Genomic DNA, 26209 nt, shown 5'->3' on the forward strand with positions numbered 1-26209 from the left:
TTAAAGACAGACTCTAAACAGTTTAAAACATGACTAAAAAGATGCCTACCTTTTTTTCTTTGCCAACTTCTGTGTAGTATCTTTTGGTCTTTTTCTTTGCCAACTTTTGTATTATATCTTTTGATCCTTTGGCATTTTATGAACCACTATGTTCTTTTTTGTATGTTGATACTTCCTTCACTTTTGCATCATGTATATGTACTCTCTTATCAATCTCTTCTGCGCCTAATATGTAAGGATAGACTATCGAAAATGATTAATGTACAAATCAGCGAATATCTGCGACATCAAAGATAGACAATCAACAATAGTTACACCAATGAATAGCAAGTTGTCTACTTCAAATTGTCCACATTGGTATACAAGCCATACAAAGTACTCAATTGTACACTAAAAACTTTCAAACAACAGTACATAACAAGTTGTCTACTGCCTAATTGTCCACCACATAGTGGATAGACATTTACATTGGGTAACCAAAAAACTTTCTTCCACGTCTTCCAGTTTAGGCATACTACAAAACATCTGCCATCGAACAAAACAAATTTTCTACTCACCACTTTTGCCTCACAAACTTCATAGACAATTACATTAGCTAACCAAAAAACCTTCTTTTAGTCAAGTTGTCTTCCATTATTTCAAATTAGCTGCGAGCATTTCTTCCAGTTGTGTCCCACTTCGAAACATCTGCCACACTTGATATGTTTCTTTCTCATTTTTTTTTTCTATTAAAAATAAAATCAAAATAAAGGTCAGTTCACTTCATACAGTTTTATAAACATTGATAACACAATTGATTCATTTTGATGAAAACACTTACTTTATGTTTTTCCATACGACGGTACTTGAACTTTCGTGAGCTTCCCACCCCCATATTTTGTTTTCGGCAGATAAGTCGGAAATTTGGTGACAACAGATTGCACCTCTCTATCTCTTTCTTTTGGCAATGGCATTATGACTCGTTTATATTTTTTTTGCCATGGTCCAATAAAGTACTTCTTATCAACTGGAATGTATATATCTATAACTCTCACTACTCTTGCAGCCAAGGCGTGACAGCATGGTTTCCTTAACACATCGAAGACGCGACAAGTGCATGTTTTTTTCTCCAAGTCAACTGTAAAAACAATATCATAGCCATCGTTAACTTGATAGTTCCACTCACTAACAGCTAGCACACGACAGTTCACCTCATGTGTAAGGTGATCAATAAGTATTTCTTCTATCTCCTATGTGCAGGTGATCAATAAGTATTTCTTCTATCTCCTATGTGCATCTAGTTTTTGCCTTTCCTGTTGTCCTTCTTCTGCAGTGAAACTATTTTATCAGCAGTAAACTATCTTATCAACATTTCCTGTAGGAACTCCACCATAGATACCATCGGGTAATCGACTACTGTTTGCATCGCTGCATTCAGCGATTCCGAGATGTTGGTACTCATTACATTGTAACGATATTTTGGGGAAGTGTGTAAGTGTTCAATGAGGTAGGCAAGTTTCCAGTAGGTAGGCAGCACATGATGTCTTGAATTCTCTATTTCTTTCCACCAAACCCGGAAACCCCACTAGCCCACCGCTAGCTGCCCCAACGGACCGTCTGTGGACCCCACTAGCCCACTGCTAGCCCTCCAACGGACCCCAAGCTGGCCCTACAGGGCATCGATCCTAATCCATCACTGTGGATATCCAAATCTACCAGTAGGTTATTGGTGCGCCAGGCGTTCCTTGAACCCTGGTCCCCACCCTTTAACAACCTTCCCACATGACAAGTTGCCACCAATTGACTTTTTATTGTAACAACCTGTCCCTGTGGGAAGGTTGTTAAAGGGTGGGGACCAGGGTTCGAGGAACGCCTGGCGCACCAATAACCTACTGTGGATTTGGATGAATATTTCCATTTGCCTAGTGAGGGATTAGGATCAATGCCCTCCAGGGCCAGCTTGGGATCCGTTTGGGCGGCTAGCAGTGAGGCTAGTGGGGTCCACGGGACGGGTTGTCACATGTATACACCCTTGCAGCTTTGCACACCATAGTAGCCAAGCCTTCATAATGACAATTGTGTTTGACATTTCTAAATAGATGGACAGCACAAGCCCCATGATGCACTAAAGTATACACTCTCCAAAGACCAGCATTTATTCCAGCATGTCTATCAGACACAAACACAAGGTCTTCTTCATCTGGGACAAATAAATTTAGATTTTCAAAGAACCACACCCATCCTCCTTCATTTTTCGCATGAACTGCTCCAAATGTCAGAGGGTAAATTTGCATATTTCCTTCTTGGCCACTAGCTGCAACCAAACACCCTTTGTACTTTTCTTTTATTGTTGTGCCATCAATTACAATTACCTTCCTCAAATATTGATATCCAGCAATTAAAGTCTGAAAGCAAAAAACAAGTACTTAAACAACGCAGCTCCTGTTTTGCCCACTGTCATGTGTACCTTTGTGATGAACCCTGTATTAGTTGACTTCAACAGGTGCAAATATGTCGCCAGAAAATGAAAAATTTCTTCATCACCCCCTTATGGCTGATGCAATAGCAAGCTCTTTTGCGTTCCACGCCTTCATGTAAGAGATGGTAACATGTAATTTAAACAAAACTATGTCAGGTAGCTTGCATGCTCACGGTCCTTTCTTTTCATTTGCAAATTTAGACTGCAGTAGGTTGGCCAAAATTCTCGCAGTTGCTTTCTCTCCATACCTAGACCTAACTGCCACATTGCAAGTATGCTTCAATGTCATAGTCCTTATCTCCAAATTCAACGAGTTTGGATGTGTAGTTGCATAAATTCTCCATCCGCAGTTCTTGTTTATACATTTAGCTATTACTCTCCCTGGATCCAACTTCTTAATCCTAAAACTAAACAGCCTTGTCATTGCATAAAGTGATAGCATCTTATGCATCTCTCCCTTGTTTGCAAAAACATGGCCAACATAAAGTGCATCGTTCGCCATCTTCAAATCAATGTTCCTTTCTTCGTTTGGTGTTCCACGCATATTGTCATGCATAGGTGGAGCATCATTCAGAAGGATTGGATCATCTTTCCTTATCATAGCTCTATTCTGTGCGAAGTGTTCCACAAAACTACATTCTATTTGTTCGTTAACCCCATTAGACATGCCATCGCCTTCACTCACCTCCTCTATGGCAAGCTCAAAACATGATTGCGGGTGATCAGTCATATTGTCCCCCGCAGGTGTTGCATCGCCCTAGATTAATGAATCTTCTCCCATTCTGTTATTGCCATCATCAGCTGTGCCATCTATATTTACTATCTCATCCTTCTCTATCCCAAGACCAAAACCTATGGGTTCATAACTCCTTAACCCTTCGGCAGCATCATTTCTTTGCACATGTTTGTAAGGATCCCAGTTCCGTGGATAGTCTTGTTAATCCTCTCTGTCCACTAATCATAATTATAAGTTGGCTCTTCTTCTGAGCTCAACATTGATTATATTGATGGACAACCATACTTTTCAACTTGTCCCGATGGACCATTTGCCTCCTCATATAGTTCCATTAATATGTCCACTGCAACTTTATCACCCTCCTCACTTAATACATGATTGAACCCTTCATCATCATCATCATCGACATTTGCAACCTTATCCTTTATTTTCATGTTCCCATTTTTGTCCACCAAGCTAACTACATCTCTAGATCCGCAGTCCATGTTTCAGTGTGAACAAAGATTTACTTTGTATCCTGCTCCAACGTTTCTCAATTAATTTAATAATACTTCATCCTCCATACTTGCAACACAGTCATGTAACGCCCCGACCGCCATCTCTTAGTTGGCCCCATGTCCAATCCCAGTCTATGAGCCCACTTTCCTTAATGGACCTCACGTCCTCTCATTAGGCCCATGAGTCCATCCATATCCGACGGTCAGTTTGCTACTTCCAAGAGGCTTTAAATACTTGTTACCATCCCTACAAATCATCACATGATCTTTCCCAATGTTTTATCCTCACTTGCACTGATCCGACAATCACTTCTCGGAAGGTCACCCATCCTGAGACTACTCCAGTTCAAGCACGCTTAACTCTGAAGTTCTCTCAGGACCCTTGACCGAAAAGATAAGTGCACTTTGGTGAAATATGTGGCCAAATCAATTCTCTTAAACCTCTCTGCAAACTGGGGTGTCACAATTCACCCCTACTAACAGATCGCAACGTCCTCGTTGTACAGCAAGACCATCACCTTCGACGGTGTGAGCCCACTTGACTCTAAACTCGTCTGAATTTGGCTCTGATACCACTTGTAATGCACCGACCACCACCTCTTAGTGGCCTCCATGTCCATTCCTAGTCCATGGGCCCACCTTTTCTAATGGGCCTCATGTCCTGTCACTAGGCTCGTGAGCATATCTATATCCGACTGTTGGTTTGCTACGTCAGGGAGGCTTTAAAGACTTGTTACCGTCCCTACAAATAACCTCATGATCTTTCCCTATGTTTTGTCCTCACTCGCACAGTTCTGACAATCACTTCCCGGAAGGTCACCCATCCTGAGACTACTCCAGCTCAAGCACGCCTAACTCTAGAGTTCCAGGAAGTGATAGACATATCTACATTGTTACAACCGACCAGGAAACTGTCTTCTCTCATCGTAACATCCAAATACAGCCCACCATACTCTTCATTCTTAACTGTATATAGCTCAAACTCAACATCACTTGTAACTGAGGGCATCTTACCTTGTGTGAAAACCTTTGTTTCTCTTAGGTACCAAAAACTTAACGCTAGCATGCTTTCATCTACGTTCAACCCCAAAATATCTGCTACCTTCTGCTCCACCTCAGCATATGTAGTCTCTCGCCTGATAGATAGACATCTCGCCATTTGTCCATGACAAACAGAAAATTTCCACATCCCACTTTCTTGACATGTCCATTCACCAACAATAACACATACTCTAAACGTCCATCCTGTCAAATGAGCATACAACTTGTTTATCACTTACAGCTAAACTCTATTGAATACCACAATTGCTATCTTAAATACAGGTGTATGTATGATGACAACTACATGTACAATAATGTTCAAATTGGAAGAATTTATGGAAACTGCCCATAATAAATGAGAGAATATATCTCACTCTGACTATTCTACAACATCAATGGCAACCAACGACTTCAACCTCCTTTCTATCCTAGGTTTACGCATCCAGCTTTGTTTGTTTTAGGGTTAAGATCTTAAATTATGCAATTATATTCACTCTAATTCGTCTTTAATGTAATAAAGCTTTAATGACAGCAAAAGGCCCACCAAAATTATACTCCCCTCATTAATGCTCTCCTATGGCAGCCACAAAATAGTTCCATCTGTCATTAATGTCGTTACACTTGGTCTGTACGTTAATGGCAACTCCTTCTTGTTGTAAGTGAGGGCAATTTCCTCTTTTCATGTTATGCCATAATTAACATGGCAACTCCTTCTTGTTGTAAGTGAGGGCAATTTCCTCTTTTCATGTTATGCCATAATTAACATGGCAACTCCTTCTTGTTGTAAGTGAGGGCAATTTCCTCTTTTCATGTTATGCCATAATTAACATGGCAACTCCTTCTTGTTGTAAGTGAGGGCAATTTCCTCTTTTCATGTTATGCCATAATTAACATGGCAACTCCTTCTTGTTGTAAGTGAGGGCAATTTCCTCTTTTCATGTTATGCCATAATTAACATAAATGACAGTTCTCGAAAGGAGAATAAGAAGATTGCGATGCTCAAAACTTTAATTTTGAAAATGACACTTCTCACTAAAATCTCTTAACAAACTATCCAAACCTGTTGGTGGGGCTTTCGGGCCCAACATTGATTATGTCCCTAATTTCTTTTTCATATAAATAATGTTGAACAAAATCTATTAACTTTATAATCCAGAAAAAATAAATTAAAAGTTATATGTTCGCTTTAACTTTATTTTCTATAGATAGTTTGTTAACACTTTAAATGCATCTCTAACTCTTATAATCAATCATATATATTAGATTCAAATACATTTTGATTCCATGATACTAAGTGAAAACAATTAGTCACTATCATATTTTTTTTATCTAATTTTATATAAAGCAATCAACCAAAATAGACAAACACTAACAAGTTCAATGTGATGCAAAGACAACATGATAATGTTATACATTTCCAGATTTTGTGTTGTGTGAATCCCAGATTGTTCACGTATATTTGTTATCTTGTGTTTCTAATCAAGCAACCACACAACACAAGAACATACTAATTAAAAATGATTTGAGGAACAAATTGAAAAATAATTCATCAACAAGTCAACCAATTAATTTTACTACTACAAACTAAACAATAGTTCATCATCAACAACTCAATCAATTTGTTTTATGAAAAACTAATAATTCAATTTATCAATGACATAGAGGGATATATATGCATACCGCATTGATCCGTCTTGTTTTTCTAGATGTAGAACTTGCAATAATCTTTTGGATTTTTGTGCTAGTAAGATGTCATTGAACATTCGGGCACTGAACCTACACACTCTTAGAAGTCTCTTTCCCCCACGTTCACCATGGTCATAACCAAGATCATCACGACGACCACCACCACTACCACCACCACTACCATCACCACGGCTACCACCATGTCCACCACCAGACCCACCAAGTCCACGACTTGGAGCAGCAGAGCCACTACTATAACCTCGACCTTGGGATCCACTTGCATACATCAAATACGGTATATCTTCTAGAAAGAGATGGGTTAGTCCAAACAACAAATTTGAAATCCTAATTAGAGATTTTGAAAATGGCCAAAGCATTACACCAAAAAATTTGATGTAAAATAATCGTTTGTTAATACTGTTAACAATAAAAATAATATTAATCTTTTACAAACTCGCAGATCAAATCTTTTACAGCACAGACAAAAATTAATAGCAAAAATAATGCATTTAAAAAACATAAGATTTAACTAATCGGTCCCTTAATCTTAACAAAATATTTTTAAAAAAAATATCTGATTTAGTATGTGCATAACATGAATTTTTATCTAGTACTAAATTAAAAATCTTAATTAAAATTTGAAACTTTTTAAAAGTTTAAAGTTTCAGATAAAGATAGATTAAAATTAATTAAAGATAGTCAAATAAAATGATACAAAAGAACAAATTGACCGGCTGCAAAAAATATGAACCAATGGGCTAAAATTGTTACCTCCTATTGTCACAGCAAATCCTCTTATCTACACCACCTCTCTCACCTCTCTCATAAACTGTAACTATTTAGTAGTAATTTTTTCCATAGCAGTTTTTTTTATCATTATATACGTTCATTAGAATTTGTAACCGCGCAAGTGTGGGATTTTGCTTTAAAATATTTTCTATCAATGTAAATGTTTTAGCTCAAATATAATCATTCAAACTTCTGAGTATAAATCTAGGAAAAACTCCCAAAATCAACAACCCTAACTATTTTTCAAACGCTTTTTAATACCTAAGCTTCAACACATTGCAAATAACAATCTAAAATGTATTAAATTCAAATTTGTTACCTAAACTATAAACTGTTGTCAATTTCAACATCTGCTCAAATGGTGTTAAGTCAAAGTTTAACGATGCTGAGTCACACGATCCGTGTCATACACGTAGCAGGGAGACTTACCAAAATGACATCGTTTTGGTCATTTTTGGATGTGTTGTGGCAAGAAATTACTAAAAATGAAGTCCCACAACACATCCAAAAACAGACTTCAATACCCCAATTTTTACGTAACACTTTGTTTCTTGCCACAATACACCTAAAAATGACCAAAACGACGTGGTTTGGGTAAGTCCGAGTGCTACACGAATGCCACATGTCGTCTGACTCAACATCATTAAACTTCGATTTTGTACCGTTAGAGAAGATGTTGAAATTGAAAATATTTCGTATAATTCAGGTAGCAAATTTAAATTTTAGTACGGATCATGTTGTTATTTGCAGGGTATTGAAGTTTAGATATGAAAAAACGTTTGAGAAATAATTGGTGTTGATTTTAGTCATTTTCCGTATTAATCTATATAAACACTAAACTTAATTTACTAACACAACATATATATTGTTGAAGATAATGTTTCTTTGTTATATCTATTTGCGTGAGATTTAAGTTTAAAATTTTTATCAATAAAAATTATTAAATATAAATATAATCATTTGAAGTTTAAAAGATAAATATATATAAACGTCATACTTATTTTACTAATCTATCTATAACATATATTGTCTATTGTCGCAATAATGTTTTCTTGGCAAATCAACAATACATCACGTGGTAACAAAAAATGAGTTAAGAACGTCAGTGGAAGAGTAAACAATATTGTTGACAATTTTATGATATTTTTTCCCTGGAAGAGTTCATTTTATATTCATATATCCCATGAAAACATCTTTTTAAAAGTTCTAACGTCGAATGTCGATCGTTGGCCTAATTATAGAGATCATTTAAACATATCAATATCCCACATTAAATAAAAATATGCAAAGTTTCATGAACATTTTTAGTACTATGTCGCTAAAGTGCATCACCTGCCATAAAAAAATTTCATACCAAGTCAAGAATGGTTAAATGGTGAAATGGTTAGACCCGCCAATAAATATATATTCATTAATCCAAGTTACATTCATACGTTATTTAAAGATATTAATTTTGTGATACAATCTCAGCTTTTTCTTCTCAAAAAACACAGTGTACTTTAAACATGTTGTTTCTGCCAATGTTTTGGGTTAAAGCTTTTGATAAAATTGATGAAATCTCAAGCTTGTTTTATATATTTTTTTATTTATCATTTTATAGAATTATAGCTCCACTTAATGTGCCTTATGAGATATGCTACATCACATATCACTTTTGTAACGGCTTGCATATCATGTTTTCTATATTTTGTGACCATTGATTTTGTCTCTTTAAATGGATTATTTTTTCAAGATTATTTTCATAGTTTTCCCAAAAAAATATGACTCTTTCGATGTCTTTATTTTAGATCAATAATTTAAGTTGAGTTGCATAATTGTAACACCCGTGAACTGAATTGTGGAAATTCGGTAAGGGTGTCGATCGACACCTTAAGTGGATGGTTCAACCGGTTTTATTTTGATTCCTTCCGGTTTTGCGTGGTTGGTTTAGGAGAGCCGTAAACTTGAGTATTAAAGGAAAAATTTGATTTCTTCAACTTTTTTAGCGTTCTTGGGTTTTTGGAGATCCTTTGTCCTGTGAGTGAGTTTTCTTCCTGGAGAGTGTGGATTCAAGACTAGGAACATGGTGGGAAGGTTGATGTGGTGCTAGTTTCGTTGTTGGGGCTTAGATCTCGATGTTTGGCTAAGGTGAGTGCATGACTATGGCTCTAAGTTGAGATCTTTGTTTCTGTAATTTTGTATGTGTTATGTGATTGTTCCCTTTAAGTTCTATGTGTTTTTCGTGGCTCCCGAGGCTTGGATTCGTTCATGAGATAGTGTGGGATGAATAGGAGAAGTTTGGAGGCGAGATTCAGAGTTTCTGATCATGAGGAAGCGATGCTCGGCATGAGTGTCTATCGACACAAGGTGTGTGTCGGTCGACACTAATGCGAGGACGGTGCAAGAAACCTACGAGCATCGATCGATGTCATGTGGAGGTGTCAGTCGATGCAATTAGGGATTTTGTGAGATGTTGAGTATGCTTCGATCAACACAAGGAGTGTGTCGGTCGACGCAAGGTGGTCTGTATCGATCCAAACATGTCGTGTGTCGGTCGAGAAAACCTTCGCCAGGCGTCAGTGTCGATCGACATTAGGCGGGTGTCGGTCGACACCAACCTTTAGCAGCGGCTGATGATGTGTTTGCTCTATGTTGTCTGGTTTGTTTTATTGTTTGTTGATTGTGGCATGAGAGATCTTATTGCGTTTGTGTATAGCCCAATAGATAGAAGGATTGCCTCACTAAGTATTTCTGGTAATACTTATGCCTCTATTTTGTGTTGTGGTGCAGGTAAAGGCAAAACGTGAACATAGAATCAAGGCTATGAAGAGGAGGATGTTCTAGAGGCTTGGTTGATTGCTCTATGTCTTTGATAGGATGTTAGAGTGGAACTTAGTTGTCTAGAACGGCTGTTAGGATTGCTGATTCTATGACTTTGTTTATGTTTTGAATTGTGCTAGAAATGGTATTATGTTATTTATTTATTCGTTACTGGTTTATTGGAATTGTTTTGTGTTATCTACTGTTATTGATTGGGGTTAGGTTGCTATTGAATATGAGATCACTGGTTATTAGGATATTAAAACATAAAACGGGTCGGGTTGTTTCAGTAATTAATATTTTATTTTTTTTTAAGTGAAATTTCATAATAGATCTTTGTAGTATATGTTTCTTAGAAACTAATTTCACTACAATTTTTATTTTATGTTTAAAATTTTATAAATACAATTACATAAATTGTTTTTTTACTTCACCATGCATTATAATCTTACTTTCATTCTAAAACTCAATAATCTGTTCTAAATTTTGGAATCTGATCATTGTTTCGTTAAAATTTCCATAATAACATTATTACTAAAACAAATTCATAATATTATTTTTACTATTTTAATATTTCCATTTATGTTACTTAATTTATTTTATATAGTTATTTTTATTATTTACTAAAAAAATTTATATTAATTTTTACTATTATTAAAATGAATATAGTATTACTGATAAATGAATATTAAAATAGTATTTTTAATTAAAAAATTAGTGTTACTGATGTGAAGGAAGGAAAAAATAGAAAAATTAACTTTATATACAGATTATTAATTAAGTAATGCTAATAGTGTATTCCAATATAATCTTTAGAATAAAAAATAATACTATTAGCTTAAAATAATTACTTATTCAAGTAATAAATTATTTTACCCTTAAAGAAAAATCACAAAGAAATAACTATTTATTTTTTCTTTCCTCATTTTACCAATCTGGTTCCTTCTTCAAGAAAGATCTTTATAACCAAACAAAGTCACTTCGTCTTCCATCACTGAAACCCAAAAGAATTAAAAAAATATTATAAGGAAAAAGTATGTCTCTTCTTCTTCTTCGTCCCCATCTCATCCTCTATCTTCTCATCTTGACGGTGGTTAACGGTGAAATCCTCCGACCAAGATTCTACAGTGAGACATGCCCTGAAGCTGAATCCATAGTAAGAAGAGAAATGAAGAAAGCTATGATTAAAGAAGCAAGAAGCGTTGCTTCAGTCATGCGTCTACAATTTCACGACTGCTTCGTCAATGTAAACACAAACCCCACCATAGAATCTTTCTCTTTCTCTCTTCTTGATTTCTAACTTTGTTTCTCTCTGATGATTGAATAAGGGATGTGACGCTTCTGTGTTGCTTGATGACACACCAGACATGCTTGGTGAGAAACTATCACTTTCCAACATCAATTCACTGAGATCTTTCGAAGTCGTTGATGACATCAAAGAAGCTTTAGAGGAAGCTTGTCCAGCTACTATATCTTGTGCTGATATTGTTATCATGGCCTCTCGTGATGCCGTTGCTCTAGTAAGTAGTTTCTTCGAAATTTTCTCGGTTTAGCGACTTCGGTTTTGTAATTTTGGTCTTGAACAACCAGACAGGAGGACCTGACTGGGAGGTGAAGCTAGGGAGGAAAGACAGTTTAACAGCTAGTCAGAAAGATTCAGATGATATCATGCCGAGTCCGAGAGCCAATGCAACTTTCTTGATTGATCTTTTCGAAAGATTCAATCTCTCTGTAAGAGACATGGTGGCTTTATCAGGGTCTCACTCAATTGGTAAAGGTCGATGTTTCTCCATCATGTTTAGGCTTTATAACCAATCCGGGTCTGGTAAACCTGATCCAGCTCTCGAACCAAGATACCGGAAGAAGCTTAACAAGCTCTGTCCTTTGGGTGGAGATGAGAATGTGACCGGAGATTTGGATGCAACGCCTCACGTTTTTGACAATCAGTACTTCAAAGATTTGGTTTCAGGGAGAGGGTTTCTGAACTCTGACCAGACTTTGTATACGAGTAGAGAGACGAGAGGGTATGTGAAGATGTTTAGTGAAGACCAAGCTGAGTTCTTCAGAGCTTTTGAACAAGGGATGGTGAAGATGGGTGATTTGCAATCTGGAAGACCTGGAGAGATTAGGTTAAATTGTAGGGTTGTTAATAGAAGGCCTAGTGATCTGCGGTTTGACTCTTGAATTTAGAGAGATGTTATGATTTCTAAATAGATGCAAAAACTTTTAATACTTACATGCAATGCCATAATTCTTGAATTTCCACAAGTTGATTGTGAACAATAGTACCTGTTGAAGCCTGCGGTTGCAACTTCGATCTGTAATACTGGAAACAATGTCTAGTCAGTAAAATCATACAAGTATCCAAAATCACAAAGAAATGAGGATTGGTTTTATCTGAAAATGCCTGTGGACATGAGCTTAAAATTATGTATACTCCATGTTTTTAAGGTTTCAGTGCATACCCGTGGTGACAAGTTTGGAGGCATACTAAGAACTTGGACACTGTTTTTGTATGCTGCTTCTTCAAGAGGCACCTCCCTCTGGTACTTGGACCAACTGATTTAGCCCTTTTCTTGTTCCTTTCCACTAAATACCACACAAATGTGTCAATAGCCTCTTCTTGATACAGCCATAATACATTACAAACCTTTGCCTATAGTTATGTTATGTGCCAAAGCTTTTGCCTTAGCTCTTGTTAGAACACCTTCTGCCGTTGTGAATCTAGACGCCAAGAATGAGCTTAAAGCTTCCCTTAACCCTAGTCTCGCTTGAGAATAAGGTTAATGTTTGGAAGTTAACTTTTATTGATGATTTCGTGAGTCTTATATAGACTCTTACAAACCGACTTATGCATTATTGAAATAAGGAAAAGATCCTAAAACTCTTAATGTAAATAAAAGGAAATAATTAGAAAACGATTAAGAAGCTTCTCGACCACGATGCTTCTTACGATGATACTTGATGCCATATCTTGTATCAGTACTCTCCTCCTCGACTAAGAGCTTGTCCGCAAGCTCTAATTCAGGAAATGCTTCAACGAGTTTAGCGGCATCCTCCCAGGTGGCTTCATCCTCCAAATCCTTTGTCCACTTGACCAAAACTTGGCGAACTCCTCCTCGACTTCGTGCTTTTAATAGTTCCAATGGTTTCAGTGGAGCTAACCGTCCCTGCAAAACCGGTGGTAACACAGGCTCACTGTCGGGTCGTTCACCTTTGTGACACTTTAAAAGGGAAACATGAAACACATCATGGATCTTTGCATCCGCTGGTAAGCGTAAACGATACGACACTGTTCCGACTCGAGCAATGATCTCAAAAGGACCGTAGTATTTCGGTGATAGCTTAGTATAAGCCTTCTTGGCAACTGTAAGTTGTCGATAGGGCTGTAATTTGAGCCACACCCAATCCCCAACATTGAACTCCAAAAAACGATGGTTGCTATCGTATACGAGTTTCATCCGTTGTTGAGCTTCCAACAGTCGTTCTCTAGCCATTGCTAAAAATTCATCTCGTTCCTCTAAGGCAACATCAATTGCTTCCACTTTTGTGCTTCCCCCCACATAATCGAGGAGACGAGGAGGTTCCTTGCCATAGACAACTCGAAACGGTGTAGCTTTCAAACCGGTGTGATAAGAGGTATTGTAACAATATTCAACCCACGGAAGCCAACTAAGCCATTGTCGTGGACTATCTCCAGTCAAGCAGCGAAGATACATCTCTAAGGTTCGATTGACAATTTCAGTTTGTCCATCTGACTGCGGACGATATGCAGTTGTGAAACACAAGTCTGTTCCCACTAACCGAAATAACTCGCGCCAAAATGTGCTTCTAAAAATCTTATCTCGATCCGTAACAATGGTTTCTGGGATGCCATGTAGACGCACGATGTCTTTAAAAAATGCTTGAGCAACTGAGCTTGCCGTGTATGGATGACTCAACGCAATAAAATGGGCATATTTGGAGAACCTATCTACCACAACTAGAATAACTGTTTTACCCAACACCTTTGGTAGTGCCTCCACGAAGTCCATGGAGATGTCAGACCAAATTTGTGTGGGTACGCGAAGTGGTTGAAGTAAACCTCCTGGTTGCAACGTCTCCCACTTATTCTGTTGGCAAACTTGACATGTTTTCACAAATTCCTGCACTGTTTTTTTCCACCCTTTCCAATAGAAATCACGCCTTATTCTTTCCATTGTCTTTTGGACACCCTCATGAGCAAAGTTATGAAAGCCAGACACTACCTCACGGAGAAGATCTGAATTGGTGGCCAAATAAGCTCGATCTTTATACATGATTAATCCATCTCTTACACCCCATTCCTGTGACATCTCCCCACGGATAATCTTGTCCCGAAGACTAGCGAGAAGTGGTTGAGCTTCAACTTCTTTTCTTAACCTTACCAAAATACCAGAATCTGAGCCTTGTATGGTATAGACTTGACATTCGTCCTCCTTATTCACCTCATCTCGCCTAGATAAAGCATCAGCCACTTTATTCATCTTGCCAGAGCGAAATTCCACATCAAAATCAAAACCCAACAACTTGCTTATCCAATGAATTTGCGGTGATGTCGAGAGCCTTTGTTCCAACAAAAACTTTAAACTATAATGATCTGTGCGTATAAGGAACTTTCTTCCCCACAAGTAAGGTCTCCAATGAAGCACCGCCTTGGAAAGGCCAATGAGTTCTCGTTCATAAGCGGCCAGTTTGTAATGTCGTTCAGCGAGCTTCCTGCTAAAAAACGCTATTGGACGGCTTTGTTGGTGAAGCACAGCCCCAATACCACTACCTGAAGCATCACACTCCACCACAAACTTGCATTCAAAATTAGGTAATGACAAAACCGGAGCTTCCGTCAAAGCACGTTTCAGTGTAGCAAATGCAGACTCCGCCTCTTCCCCCCATACAAACTTTGTTTTACGGAGAATATTGGTCAATGGCGTTGCGATCACACCATAGTCGCGTATGAATTTCCTGTAGTAACCCGACAAACCCAAGAATCCTCTTACTGCCTTTGTTGAGGTTGGTCTAGGCCACTCACGAACTGCGGTAACCTTCGTTTCATCAACACGTACACCACTATGAGAAATAACATGCCCAAGATACCCTACCTCGGCCTTTCCAAAAAAACACTTGGAGTGTTTGAGAAACAATTTATGCGATCGTAACAGCTCAAATACCCTCCTCATATGCTGGATGTGTTCCTCCAATGTAGGACTGTAGATAAGGATGTCATCAAAAAAAACAAGAACAAATTTTCGAAGCATCCCGTGGAAAACCGAATTCATGAGACTTTGAAATGTCGATGGAGCATTTGATAGTCCAAAGGGCATGACCATAAATTCGTAATGCCCGTGGTGTGTGCGAAAAGCCGTTTTCTCAATATCCCGTGAGAACATTCTTACTTGGTGATACCCAGATGTCAGGTCAAGCTTGGTAAAAAAACGTGCTCCATGTAGTTCGTCAAGGAGCTCATCCACCACCGGAATAGGAAATTTATCTTTTACTGTCACCTTATTAAGTTCACGGTAGTCAACACAAAACCGCCAAAAATTATCGCTTTTCTTTACCAACAAGACCGGAGAAGAATAAGGTGAGGAACTTGGTCGTATAACTCCACTTCTAAGCATTTCTGTGCATTGCCTCTCAATCTCATCTTTCAATAGATGGGGGTAACGATAAGGTCGTACGGCAACTGGATTTGTACCTTGCAAAAGATTTATTCGATGATCACACGTTCGTTGTGGTGGAAGCTTTGTTGGTTTCTGAAATAGATCCTTAAATTCCTCCACTAAGTCTCCCAACTCTCCTGTTGTGGTTTGCATTGTGAGCAACGTCATAGACTCTTGTGGCTGAAAATTCTTTATTGCACTCACTCCGCTGGTCATAAAAATTTCCTCTTCCTCTTCAAACCAGTCTTCAAGTTCTCCACTCGTCCTAATACTATTTAATTTAGGCTCATCTTGTTCCTGTAATTTAGGCTCTTCTTGTGTCCTTGATTCAGCCTCCCCATGCCATTTAATCAACATCTCCGAGCTCTGAAATTCTACTGTATGTGCTGGCCCATCCCACACTACCCTGCCTAGTGAGTTCAACCAACGTATTCCTAACACCACGTCAAAGCCACTTAGTGATATAGCAAAACAATCAACGACAAACTGATGACCTTGGACTGTTATAGCGAGGTTTTTGCAAAACCCATCAACACGGCATTTACCACCATCGGCCAACTCCACCATTCTTCCTGGTCGTCGATGCATCGGAATCCCTAGCTTCTCCACCAAACTGGTTTTGATAAAATTATGTGTGCTCCCGGTATCTAATAATGTCCACCCAACTTCGTTGCCAAACGTTGCTTTGACTTGGAATGTATTACCATTTTGCTCTCCCTTCATAGCATTCAGTGATAGCTGCAGTTTTTCCTCTTCAAACGGCTCATCCTCCTGGTCGTCACCCTCTGAAACTGGCCAAATATAGAACAAAACCGGTTTGCAAACATGCCCAGGAGCATATATGTCATCGCAATTAAAACAAAGTCCCTTGGACCTCCGTTCTGCCATCTCTGGTTCTGTCAATTTCTTCCACATTTTCCTTGTAGTGTTTTGTCTTTGACCTCCTTGTCGTTCCTTTTGAGACTCTCCCTCTCGTCCGCCTGAAATCCCTCTAGTTCCAATTCCGTTTTGGCGAAACGGTGGTGGAGAGTAACGTGTTGTAGGAGCAGTGTGACCTCCAAACGTGCGCATTCTCTTATCACCCTCAATTTTATATTCGTTGTCCCGCGCATACTCCATAGCTTTGAAGATCGTCTCAGGTCGCAAGAACTCTACTTCCTTACGTAGATTATCGGCCAAGCCAGCAGAAAACTGCCATATTTGATGGTCACCTGTCAGCCTTGTTTGCCTCCCTAGACATTGTTCAAATTGGTTGCAGTATTCATCCACGGTTCCTGTATGTCGCAAATTACTAAGCTCACCTATGGGATTAACAGCATCTGCCTTCCCAAATCTACTTTTGCAATGTCTTTTAAACTCCAACCACCCCAATCTATGTGTTATTAACCTTCGTAAATTTGCGTTCCAATGGTAGGCCTGTCCCGTTAACACAAACGTAGCTTGTCGTACTCTTGCATCATCATCAAATATTCCTTGGTCCTCAAAATAATCCTCACACTTCTGCAACCATTCGATTGCATTAGTTGTTCCATCGTACGGTGGAAACTCCATCTTAACCGGGGTCACCACATAACCCTCGGTTCCTCTTCCCCCGCCTTCTTTCCCGTCCGAGGAGCCCCTCCAACCTCTGTTTCTTTTGTAGCCTCCTGGACCTCCTATTTCAGACCCCGATTTTTCATCCAAGGGAGCAACCCCAATCTGCTTTACAGGCCACTCTCCCCCTCCATCAGTCAGTCGTTGTCCCCTGTCCATGTCCACGGACTGTTTAACCCAGGGACCTTCTGCATGAATTACACTATGTTCTCCTTCTTTTGTTTTGATTTGAGAAACCGACGCCGTTTCCCTTTCTCCCAAGTCTGCATCTCCTCCTGTTCCAACAGAGATAGAACGAAGCTTGGCACAGAGTTCTCCTTGCTCCTTCGTTACTTCCTTCTTCAACTTTTGTTGCTCCTCTCGCAGCTCTTCCACCAATGATTTAGTTTGCTCTCGTTCCTCATGTACCGCTTCAGTAGTCGCTGATAGGACTGCTTGCTGGGTTGCCGAAACCTCCTTGAGCTCACTGAGCTCACTTTTCAGCTCGTCAAACATCTTCTTAACCTGCTCGAATTGGGATTTTGTCATAGCTTCCCCTGTCATCGGAACGTACGGCTCTGATACCAAATTGTTATGTGCCAAAGCTTTTGCCTTAGCTCTTGTTAGAACACCTTCTGCCGTTGTGAATCTAGACGCCAAGAATGAGCTTAAAGCTTCCCTTAACCCTAGTCTCGCTTGAGAATAAGGTTAATGTTTGGAAGTTAACTTTTATTGATGATTTCGTGAGTCTTATATAGACTCTTACAAACCGACTTATGCATTATTGAAATAAGGAAAAGATCCTAAAACTCTTAATGTAAATAAAAGGAAATAATTAGAAAACGATTAAGAAGCTTCTCGACCACGATGCTTCTTACGATGATACTTGATGCCATATCTTGTATCATAGTTACACACATACAAGTTCCCAATTACAATAGCAACAGAACATTTTTGGAGCAGAAACAACTCGGTAGACTAATAGTAGCTGTAGCTATTGACATAGTAGCTATCCTTCATCTCAGCTTCGGCAACTATAGCAGCAGAGATATCGGAAGCAGAGAGACGATTGCTCCTTCCTTAGCAAGAGAAATCGAGAGCAAACCGGCGTCGGATATCCTTCTGTACACGATTCACTTCATCGGTATCGCCGTAGATATTTCTCCACTTACATGCCATGCCATGATCTTTGAATTTCCACAAGTTGATTGTGAATAACAGTACCTGTTGAAGCCTGCGGTTGCAACTTCGATCTGTAAAACTGGAAACAATGTCGGGTCAGTGATACCATATCAATATCCAAAATCACAAAACAAGAAGATTTGGTTTATCTGTGAACATGTAATTTTGAGGTACACAAAGAAGCTTAAAATGTATATTACAACATATCACACAAATGCTTACCCCTGGTGACAAGTTTGGAGACATACTAAGAACTTGGACTCTGTTTTTGTATGCTGCTTCTTCAATAGACCAACTGAGTAAGCCTTTTCTTGTTCCTTTTCCTCTAAATACCACAAAAATGTGTCAATATCCTCTACATATAACCAACCATACATTACAAACATTCGCCTGCAGCTAGCTACACACATACAAGTTACCAATTACAATAGCAACAGAACAGTTTTGGAGCAGAAACAAGTCTGTAGACTAACTAGTCGTCGCACGCACGCTGTTGTCCATAGCATTTTCCGATGAAACCATTACATCGGATTAACAAGCATATGAGCAAAACAAATACTCAATCTAACCATCCTCAGGACACCAACCTTTATAAAGATGATGCTCACAATGTTAAACTAAGAGGGGCAAAAACAACAACAACAAAAACCCACAAAATTTGAGAATTTGACAATGAACTCAACAGAGAACGTCAAAATGTAAAACATATCAAACCATCATAATGAATAGAGAGAGAGAGAGACACATGAAGAACAAAGCTTTTGGCTTATAATTGGGATCTACGATTTGATTTTCAATACTGAAACTTGCAGATTTACATGTAATTAGATAAAGTCTATGTGAGAGTTCAGAAACCTGGAGATTTACCTCCACGAAGATGTCTCACAATCGCCGGAAATCAACAAACAGATGAACCACCGAAGAACTCATTGGGTTTGAACATAACTGGGCCGAATACTGATGTACGGCCCAACTTTTACTGACCGTCAAACCGGTTCAAGAATAGACGCAGTCTGATCAGAGTCAAATGTTCCGGTTTGAGGTAGCAGAGGTGATGTTGTCCATTTATTGTATTTGAATGATGTTCGTTTCTATATCTCATCTTTTGATGTATTTAGATGCTCAATCCAAAAGCAGTTTTGTTTGTTTTGCTTTTCTTATTTCTTTATAATCAATAATGCTAGCTGACCAAAACATATTCATTCGAATACATGTAATATCAAAATGCCTAAGATAGATAAAGTTATTATAAAAAAGTGTGCTATATGAGTTTTGAGTGTAAATTACTGGGAAAATGGCCATTTCATACCCGTACACAACCCAAAAGTGCAAATTGCTACCTGTACAAACAAGAAATGTCAATTTAAATATGTACCATGAGACATTTCACATTTCATACATGTACTCACAAAATCGAGCCAATTGCACATTCCACGTTAACGAATTTAAGTCAACCGTTAGAGAAGCTGACTAAGAATCCACGTGTTTTATGACGTGCCAACAAAAATACAAAACGACACTGTTTTGATACGTTTTTCTCACAAAAAATTGTGGAAACTCCACACTCCGGAGATTCGAACTCATGACCTCACATGTGATTAGCATATGACGTAACCAGTTGATCCAACAACAATATTCAACAATATGATACAAATTAATCCTTATAAAACTAACATAACATCCATCGAAATCGAAAATTTTTTGGGAAATTCACACTCTCGTGGGTCAAACCCGCGATCTCAGATTTTAATAGCGTAGGACGTAACCAATTGATCCCACAACATTACTCGGCTATATCACACAATTTTATCCTCATAAAGGTAAAAGAAATCTAAGTCTCAATTAAATGAAATGTCGTCGTTTTGAATTGGGGGAAATTTTTAAATCTTAGGGTTCTATTTCTTCTTCTCTCAAATCCCGATTTGTGGTTTATTTGGGTTTTATTCTCTGATACCGAATTACAGTGATTGAGAATGGGTGAGCGATTCAGCGGGGTTCCTAAGAAGTGTTGGTGTGGAGAAAGTGTAGTGATGAAGACGTCAAACACGGTTAGAAACCTGGAAGACTGTTTCATGCTTGTCCATTTGGAGAACATGTAAGTGTGTTTTTTCAATTTTGGATATTGTTGTGATTTTGTCTTCTTCGCATATGATTGTGGTTTTTTCAATTTCGCATTTGGTTGTGGTTATGTGTATAAGCTTTAGATAAATGTTACAGGACAATAGGGGTCATGTGTTCAAATGGATGGATACATGTATGGTTCAAGAGATTGAAGACTTGATAGAGAAAGTTACTAAGCTTGAAGGAGCTTCGATGAAAATGGAAAAAGACTTCAATGTTTGTGAATCAGAATTGGTATTTTGACAATGGATACTCGTGTATGTGAGGCTGTGGTTGAGAAGGAGGTTGGAGATTTGAAAATGCAGCTCCGTAGCTTGAAGAACATTGTAGTGTTTGCTTTGGTGATGATTTTCTTCTTTAGGTTTATCTTTTGAATTTAGTTTTAGTGAATGTATGATGTATGATGTATCGTATGATGTTGTATTGAATGAATGATCATATTGCTTTTTAAAAAAAAAACTCATAAGACATACAAAATGATGAAAACATGTTAATCATCTTGTCTTAAACCAAGTCTTAAGAAAACCAAATACATATCATATTGTTTTAAGAAACCTCCATAACAAGGCATACAAAAAGAAAAACATACCATAAATCCCATAACAAGCAACAAATTATAAGTTAGTCTTGTGTTGCTTGACTTCCTTGAGCTTCTTGACTTACTTGACTTCCTTGAGTTGCATTTGATGGCTGCTTCTTCTTCCTTGGTTTCCTTGGTGGTTTGTATCTCTTGACTCCAGCATTAAGACACTTTAATTTGTTGTGTCCAGGGTAATCACATAGACTACAATGCATGTTTTTTTTATCTCTACTAAGCTTCTTCTTCGTTTTTGTAGGAGACTCATGCCTTGCTTTCTTCCTCTTCAACTTTGGTTTCTTACCTTTCCTGTTTTCAATCTGTTCAACTAAAGCAGCAGGTGGCACCACAACAGAACCAGTTCTATGCCAGAACAACATACCATAAACTGGTGCAATCGAATCACTATAAATACATTGCTGCCTCGAGTTCAAATACCAGTCGCTAATGTAATCTTCACGGTTAAGCTTCTTCTCGGTGATCACATGTAGAGCATGGCGACATGGAATTCCACTCATATCCCATCTTCTACAAACACATGTCCTCAGCCTAAGATTCACACTGTAACCTACACCAGACTCACAAACATCATATCTACCATCTGCACCTGGGACAAATGAGCAGTACTTTATGTACTTAGCTTCTTCTTCTAAGATCTCTTTTGCCCTCTCAGTGACTCGACCTGTATACTGACTGGACGCAGTCTTCCTGAAATCAATACGCACCATGGTTCTTCTCCTAATAGTGTCCAACATCTCAACCATTGGTACGGACCTTGCTGGATCGATGACATTGTTGAACGACTCTGATATGTTGTTGTGAACATCAACACATTTGGCTGTAGGTGAACAGAAAGCTAAACTGCAATTCCTGGGATTTCTCTGCATAATGGCATCATATAATCGGATATCATAGTTCCTTGCATTTTCCAAATTTGTTTCATATTCAGCCACCGTGTAGCTTTCTGCCACACGCCAAAACATAGTCTTCACTTCATTTTGATTAGGGAAATCACCCTTCAAGTTACCATAAATGTGCCTAGCACACATCCTATGTTCAACATAAGGCAACACCCTGTTTACTGCATTTATCAAGCCCTATAAATGAAAAGTAACAAATTTAGATCAGATTCAAATATCAAAGGCCAATAAAATGTCAATGAAATTAGAACAATAACATACCTTTTGTCTATCAGAAATAACTGTGAATCCTTGACCCTCTTGCAGATGAAAATCATCTTTTAGCTTACTTAAGAACCATGTCCAGTTCTCCTCATCCTCAACATCAACAACAGCCCAAGCAATGGGGTACAAGCCATTATTGGTGTCCCTTCCAACAGCTGCCAACAATTGTCCTTTAAATGTAGACTTGAGAAAACAGCCATCTATACCAAATATGGGTCGACACCACATTGGCCATAACTTGCAGAACACATCAAAACATACATAGAACCTTCGGAATAGTTCTGAACCATCATCACCAATGATAGTTTCTAACTCCACAGTGGAGTTAGGATTAGTCCTACAAAAAATATAAAAATGTGTTAGAATATGGAAACAATCATAAAAAATGCTAGAATATGGACACAATCATTTAAAAAAGTAACTTACTCAAGGATTGCATCTTTGTAATCTCTGAGCCTAGATAACTGCTTTATATGGTCACGGTGAATCATCTCTATTACTTTTTTCTTCGCCTTCTTGCATACATCAGGGGTTATCATAATATTGAACCTCTTTTGGACCTCATATTGTATAGCTTTCGGTGAATAATCAAGATTAGACCTTATCTCATCCATAAACATCTTTGCCACCACAGCCGACTTTAGTAATCTACAATACCCATCAGGTGTGCAATTGTGATCATCTTCAAATGTCTTTAGAACCCACTTCCCAATGGGGTTATGAAACATACAGTAACACCTCCAATGACAACCATCCATTGAATAAACAGCTCCATTTTTTACGTTCCCCCATCTATCAAGCTTAATATTGTATCCTCCCTTCAACGCATAATCTATCAAACACTCTTTGAAATCTTCTAGAGTGTCAAACACTTGTTTGAACTGCAGCTGACCACTATCTTTTTTGAATCTTACAAACTACTCTCCACAACCTTCATCATCTGAGTTTGGAGGTGTGTCATGGTAGTCAAAATTCGGGTCTTCATCAAGAAAAGAGGCTACATTCCTCTCAACTCGAATCTCTGCATCACAGGGCTCAGTAATCTCCACATCATGAGGATGCTCTGACGACTTAACCATAAATATATCAACGACTCCAACCCATATGGCCGCATCACACATCTTTGTAAAACTTATATCAGAATCTATCAACCTCTTTCGCTCCTTATGTTCCTCAAATGGAAACTTATACCACAACATATGCCCATAAATTCCTTCTCTAAACTCATTCGACACCTTAACAAATAATTCTTCCGGATTACATGTTATAGTTGCCGATTTTGAACCTTCGAGAAAAAAAACATCACCTTTGTAATCTTTTGCCCAGTATCCACCATTGTAGACATTGAATTTCACCCTCGAATCACTACAACATCATGAAATCTAAGATTAAAACCTTAAAATAAAACCTAAATTTAAATCAGACATTGAAATCTACTTCGATTTACCTTATCTATTCGTTTCGTCCTACTCTTTCCTCTCTCCCTTCGATTAATCACCTTCTTCGTCCATCTTCGTCGGTTCTCTCGTCGCCGATTCCGGAGAAGAAGAAGAAAGAAAGACAAATCGCGATTTGAGAGAAGAAGAAGAACCCTAGGATTTTTATTTTTCCCCCAATTCAAAACGACGACGTTTCAAATTATTTGGGATTTAGATTTCTTTTAGCTTTATGAGGATAAAATTGTGTGATATAACCGAGTAATGTTGTGGGATCAATTGGTTACGTTCTACGCTATTAAAATTTGAGATCGCGGGTTCGACCCACGAGAGTGTGAATTTCCCAAAAAAATTTCGATTTCGATGGATGTTACGTTAGGTTTATGAGGATTAATTTGTATTATATTGTCGAATATTGTTGTTGGATCAACTGGTTACGTCCTATGCTAATCACATGTGAGGTCATGAGTTCGAATCTCCGGAGTGTGGAGTTTCCACAATTTTTTGCGATAAAAACGTATCAAAACGGCGTCGTTTTGCATTTTCGTTGGCACGTCATAAAAAACGTCGATTCTGACTCAGCTTCTCTAACGGTTAACTTAAATCCGTTAACGTACACTGTGCAATTGGCTCGATTTTGTGAGTACAGGTATGAAATGTGAAATGTCTTATGGTACATGTTTAAATTGACATCTCTTGTTTGTACAGGTAGCAATTCACACTTTTGAGGTGTGTACGAGTATAAAATGACCATTTTCCCGTAAATTACTAGTGGTGTAAATAGCAGTCTAGACAGCGTGATTAAACACCATACACACATTAACTTTTTTTGGATTGGACATTTTTAAATATTATCATATCACCTACCACAACAAGATTAAGATTAAGAATTTTTTGGTTACTAAAAAGAAGAAATAAAATGGATACTCATGAGGTGTATAAAAACAATTGAAAGGGAGGAACATATGTAACCTAATAGAACAAATGTCTTTAATGCATATTGTCATAATATGTACGTAACAGAACAAAAGATGGAGGGCTACAATTACAAACATAACAACTCTAGTTCCCTCATGTGATCTTTTCTTGACTTATGCCTCAAATTTGGACCACAGGACCATGAGAATTTTCCCTGCGGTTTATAAACACCCAAATGTTATCATCATCTCCACGATCCTCATCGTCATCATCATCAACACCAATACCAATACCAATACCAACACGTACCAACAAGACCTTACCATATTATCCCATGCACACAAGGTTAATAAGCTTGCAGACACTCCTGGCTAGTGAACTAATACTTAAAACAATTTTAATTGTTAAAAAAATAATAATAATAATAATCAATAATGCTAGCTGACCAAAACATCATCTCATTCAAAAAAACAAAAATGTAATCAAATCATACAAAAATTGCAAAGAAAAAGCAAAAAATTAAGAGATTTATCATTATTATCTGTGACAAACACATCTATAATGATAAGCACTATTGATAGGGTCATTGCCTTCGACTGGGACTTGCTCAGCTCTGCATTTGTATCTGCATCCTCTGCACTCGTTGTACGTACAAGTTGGTGCCGTCGACCCTATCATATTCCTCCTCCTCGAATTCTGCTTTGAAATATTTTTAAATTAATATATATATATATATATATTGATGGTTTCCTTGTAGTAATTACTTATAAATGGGAATTTACCAGGAGATGTACTTGTGAGAGAAGTGAGACCGTATTTTCGATGGAACGAGGTCTTGAGGCTGGTTCAAAAAAAGAAGAACACACACAAACGAGAAAATTCCCAAAAAAAAAAAAAAAAGTCACTTAGTTGTATTCAAATCACTTAGAAACATATTGAAAATTATAAGATAGATTAGGAAGGAGATGGGTCAAGAAAGATACCTTGAACTACATAGTTTCCAAGAATCAAAGCAAAGAGAAGAAAGAAGATGGATATGCATCGTAGCTTGATGTTCACCATTTCATGCTTCATCCTCTACCTCTTCGTCTTGCTCTTCTTCTTGTTTTTATTAATTCTTCTTCTTGCTTTATCGTATGGACCAAATGTTTTGGAGAGAGATAAGTTTGTCAATTTGGCTGTAAGTTTTGTCTTCTACTAATCATCTAATGGTGAGGTTTGTGCACACGTAGAGATAAGAGTTTTAAATTGCAGAGGATGAGTTTTCACTTTTAACCCACAAGATTGTAAAAGGGAGATTAAAAAAACATTTAACTCTTCTCTTTCTTTTTAATAGCCAAACATATTTATCTCTTTTTTTTCTTCGGTCAACATCTTCTAGTATTTTCTTTCCCACACTCTTGCCTCCCTATCTCATCTCCTGTCTTACATCTAATAATTAGAAATTATTGTTTACTTTTTGTCGGCAATTAAATAAATTTCATTAATAACTAACTTTAACACATGTACAAACTATATACTACTTTCTAGAGTTT

General features: G+C 37.9%; 3 protein-coding genes and 2 long non-coding RNA genes across 5 annotated transcripts; 1 reads left to right on the plus strand and 4 right to left on the minus strand.

Annotated features, from left to right (window-relative positions):
* On the plus strand, positions 10951–12249 carry LOC104732413 (peroxidase 17). Its single transcript, XM_010451957.2, has 3 exons — positions 10951–11252; positions 11335–11526; positions 11597–12249. Exons 1-3 carry the CDS (start codon positions 11043–11045, stop codon positions 12188–12190), a joined length of 996 nt encoding a protein of 331 aa, XP_010450259.1. The 5' UTR covers positions 10951–11042; the 3' UTR covers positions 12191–12249.
* LOC104732412 lies at positions 12033–12665 on the minus strand. The gene is made up of 3 exons (XR_758801.1): positions 12472–12665; positions 12244–12332; positions 12033–12122 (listed from the first exon to the last, which is right to left on the minus strand). It is a non-coding gene; the product is annotated as an uncharacterized LOC104732412 (long non-coding RNA).
* LOC109128079 lies at positions 18030–19495 on the minus strand. The gene is made up of 3 exons (XR_002034523.1): positions 19306–19495; positions 18661–18763; positions 18030–18517 (listed from the first exon to the last, which is right to left on the minus strand). It is a non-coding gene; the product is annotated as an uncharacterized LOC109128079 (long non-coding RNA).
* LOC104733732 lies at positions 19722–23441 on the minus strand. The gene is made up of 6 exons (XM_010453287.1): positions 23242–23441; positions 22747–22968; positions 22589–22657; positions 22318–22465; positions 21223–22233; positions 19722–19778 (listed from the first exon to the last, which is right to left on the minus strand). Exons 1-6 carry the CDS (start codon positions 23439–23441, stop codon positions 19722–19724), a joined length of 1707 nt encoding a protein of 568 aa, XP_010451589.1.
* Positions 24725–25948, minus strand: LOC104732414 (EPIDERMAL PATTERNING FACTOR-like protein 9). The gene is made up of 3 exons (XM_010451958.2): positions 25658–25948; positions 25457–25515; positions 24725–25370 (listed from the first exon to the last, which is right to left on the minus strand). Exons 1-3 carry the CDS (start codon positions 25746–25748, stop codon positions 25212–25214), a joined length of 309 nt encoding a protein of 102 aa, XP_010450260.1. The 5' UTR covers positions 25749–25948; the 3' UTR covers positions 24725–25211.

Source organism: Camelina sativa, chromosome 12 (assembly GCF_000633955.1).
Source record: "Camelina sativa cultivar DH55 chromosome 12, Cs, whole genome shotgun sequence".
NCBI classification, from domain to species: domain Eukaryota; kingdom Viridiplantae; phylum Streptophyta; class Magnoliopsida; order Brassicales; family Brassicaceae; genus Camelina; species Camelina sativa.

Bases quoted from the DNA above. Each gene is read 5' to 3' on its own strand.
- LOC104732413 (XM_010451957.2), top strand. From the start codon at position 11,043: ATGTCTCTTCTTCTTCTTCGTCCCCATCTCATCCTCTATCTTCTCATC. The intron at 11,253-11,334 runs GTAAACACAAAC...TGATTGAATAAG, and splicing joins TTCACGACTGCTTCGTCAAT to GGATGTGACGCTTCTGTGTT. The intron at 11,527-11,596 runs GTAAGTAGTTTC...TTGAACAACCAG, and splicing joins CTCGTGATGCCGTTGCTCTA to ACAGGAGGACCTGACTGGGA.
- LOC104733732 (XM_010453287.1), bottom strand. From the start codon at position 23,441: ATGTGTGATGCGGCCATATGGGTTGGAGTCGTTGATATATTTATGGTT. The intron at 22,969-23,241 runs GTAGTTTGTAAG...TGGGTATTGTAG, and splicing joins GATGATGAAGGTTGTGGAGA to ATTACTAAAGTCGGCTGTGG. The intron at 22,466-22,588 runs GTTCTATGTATG...AGCTGTTGGAAG, and splicing joins GGTTCAGAACTATTCCGAAG to GGACACCAATAATGGCTTGT.
- LOC104732414 (XM_010451958.2), bottom strand. From the start codon at position 25,748: ATGAAGCATGAAATGGTGAACATCAAGCTACGATGCATATCCATCTTC. The intron at 25,516-25,657 runs GTATCTTTCTTG...TTTTTGAACCAG, and splicing joins TGGAAACTATGTAGTTCAAG to CCTCAAGACCTCGTTCCATC. The intron at 25,371-25,456 runs GTAAATTCCCAT...ATTTCAAAGCAG, and splicing joins TCTCACAAGTACATCTCCTG to AATTCGAGGAGGAGGAATAT.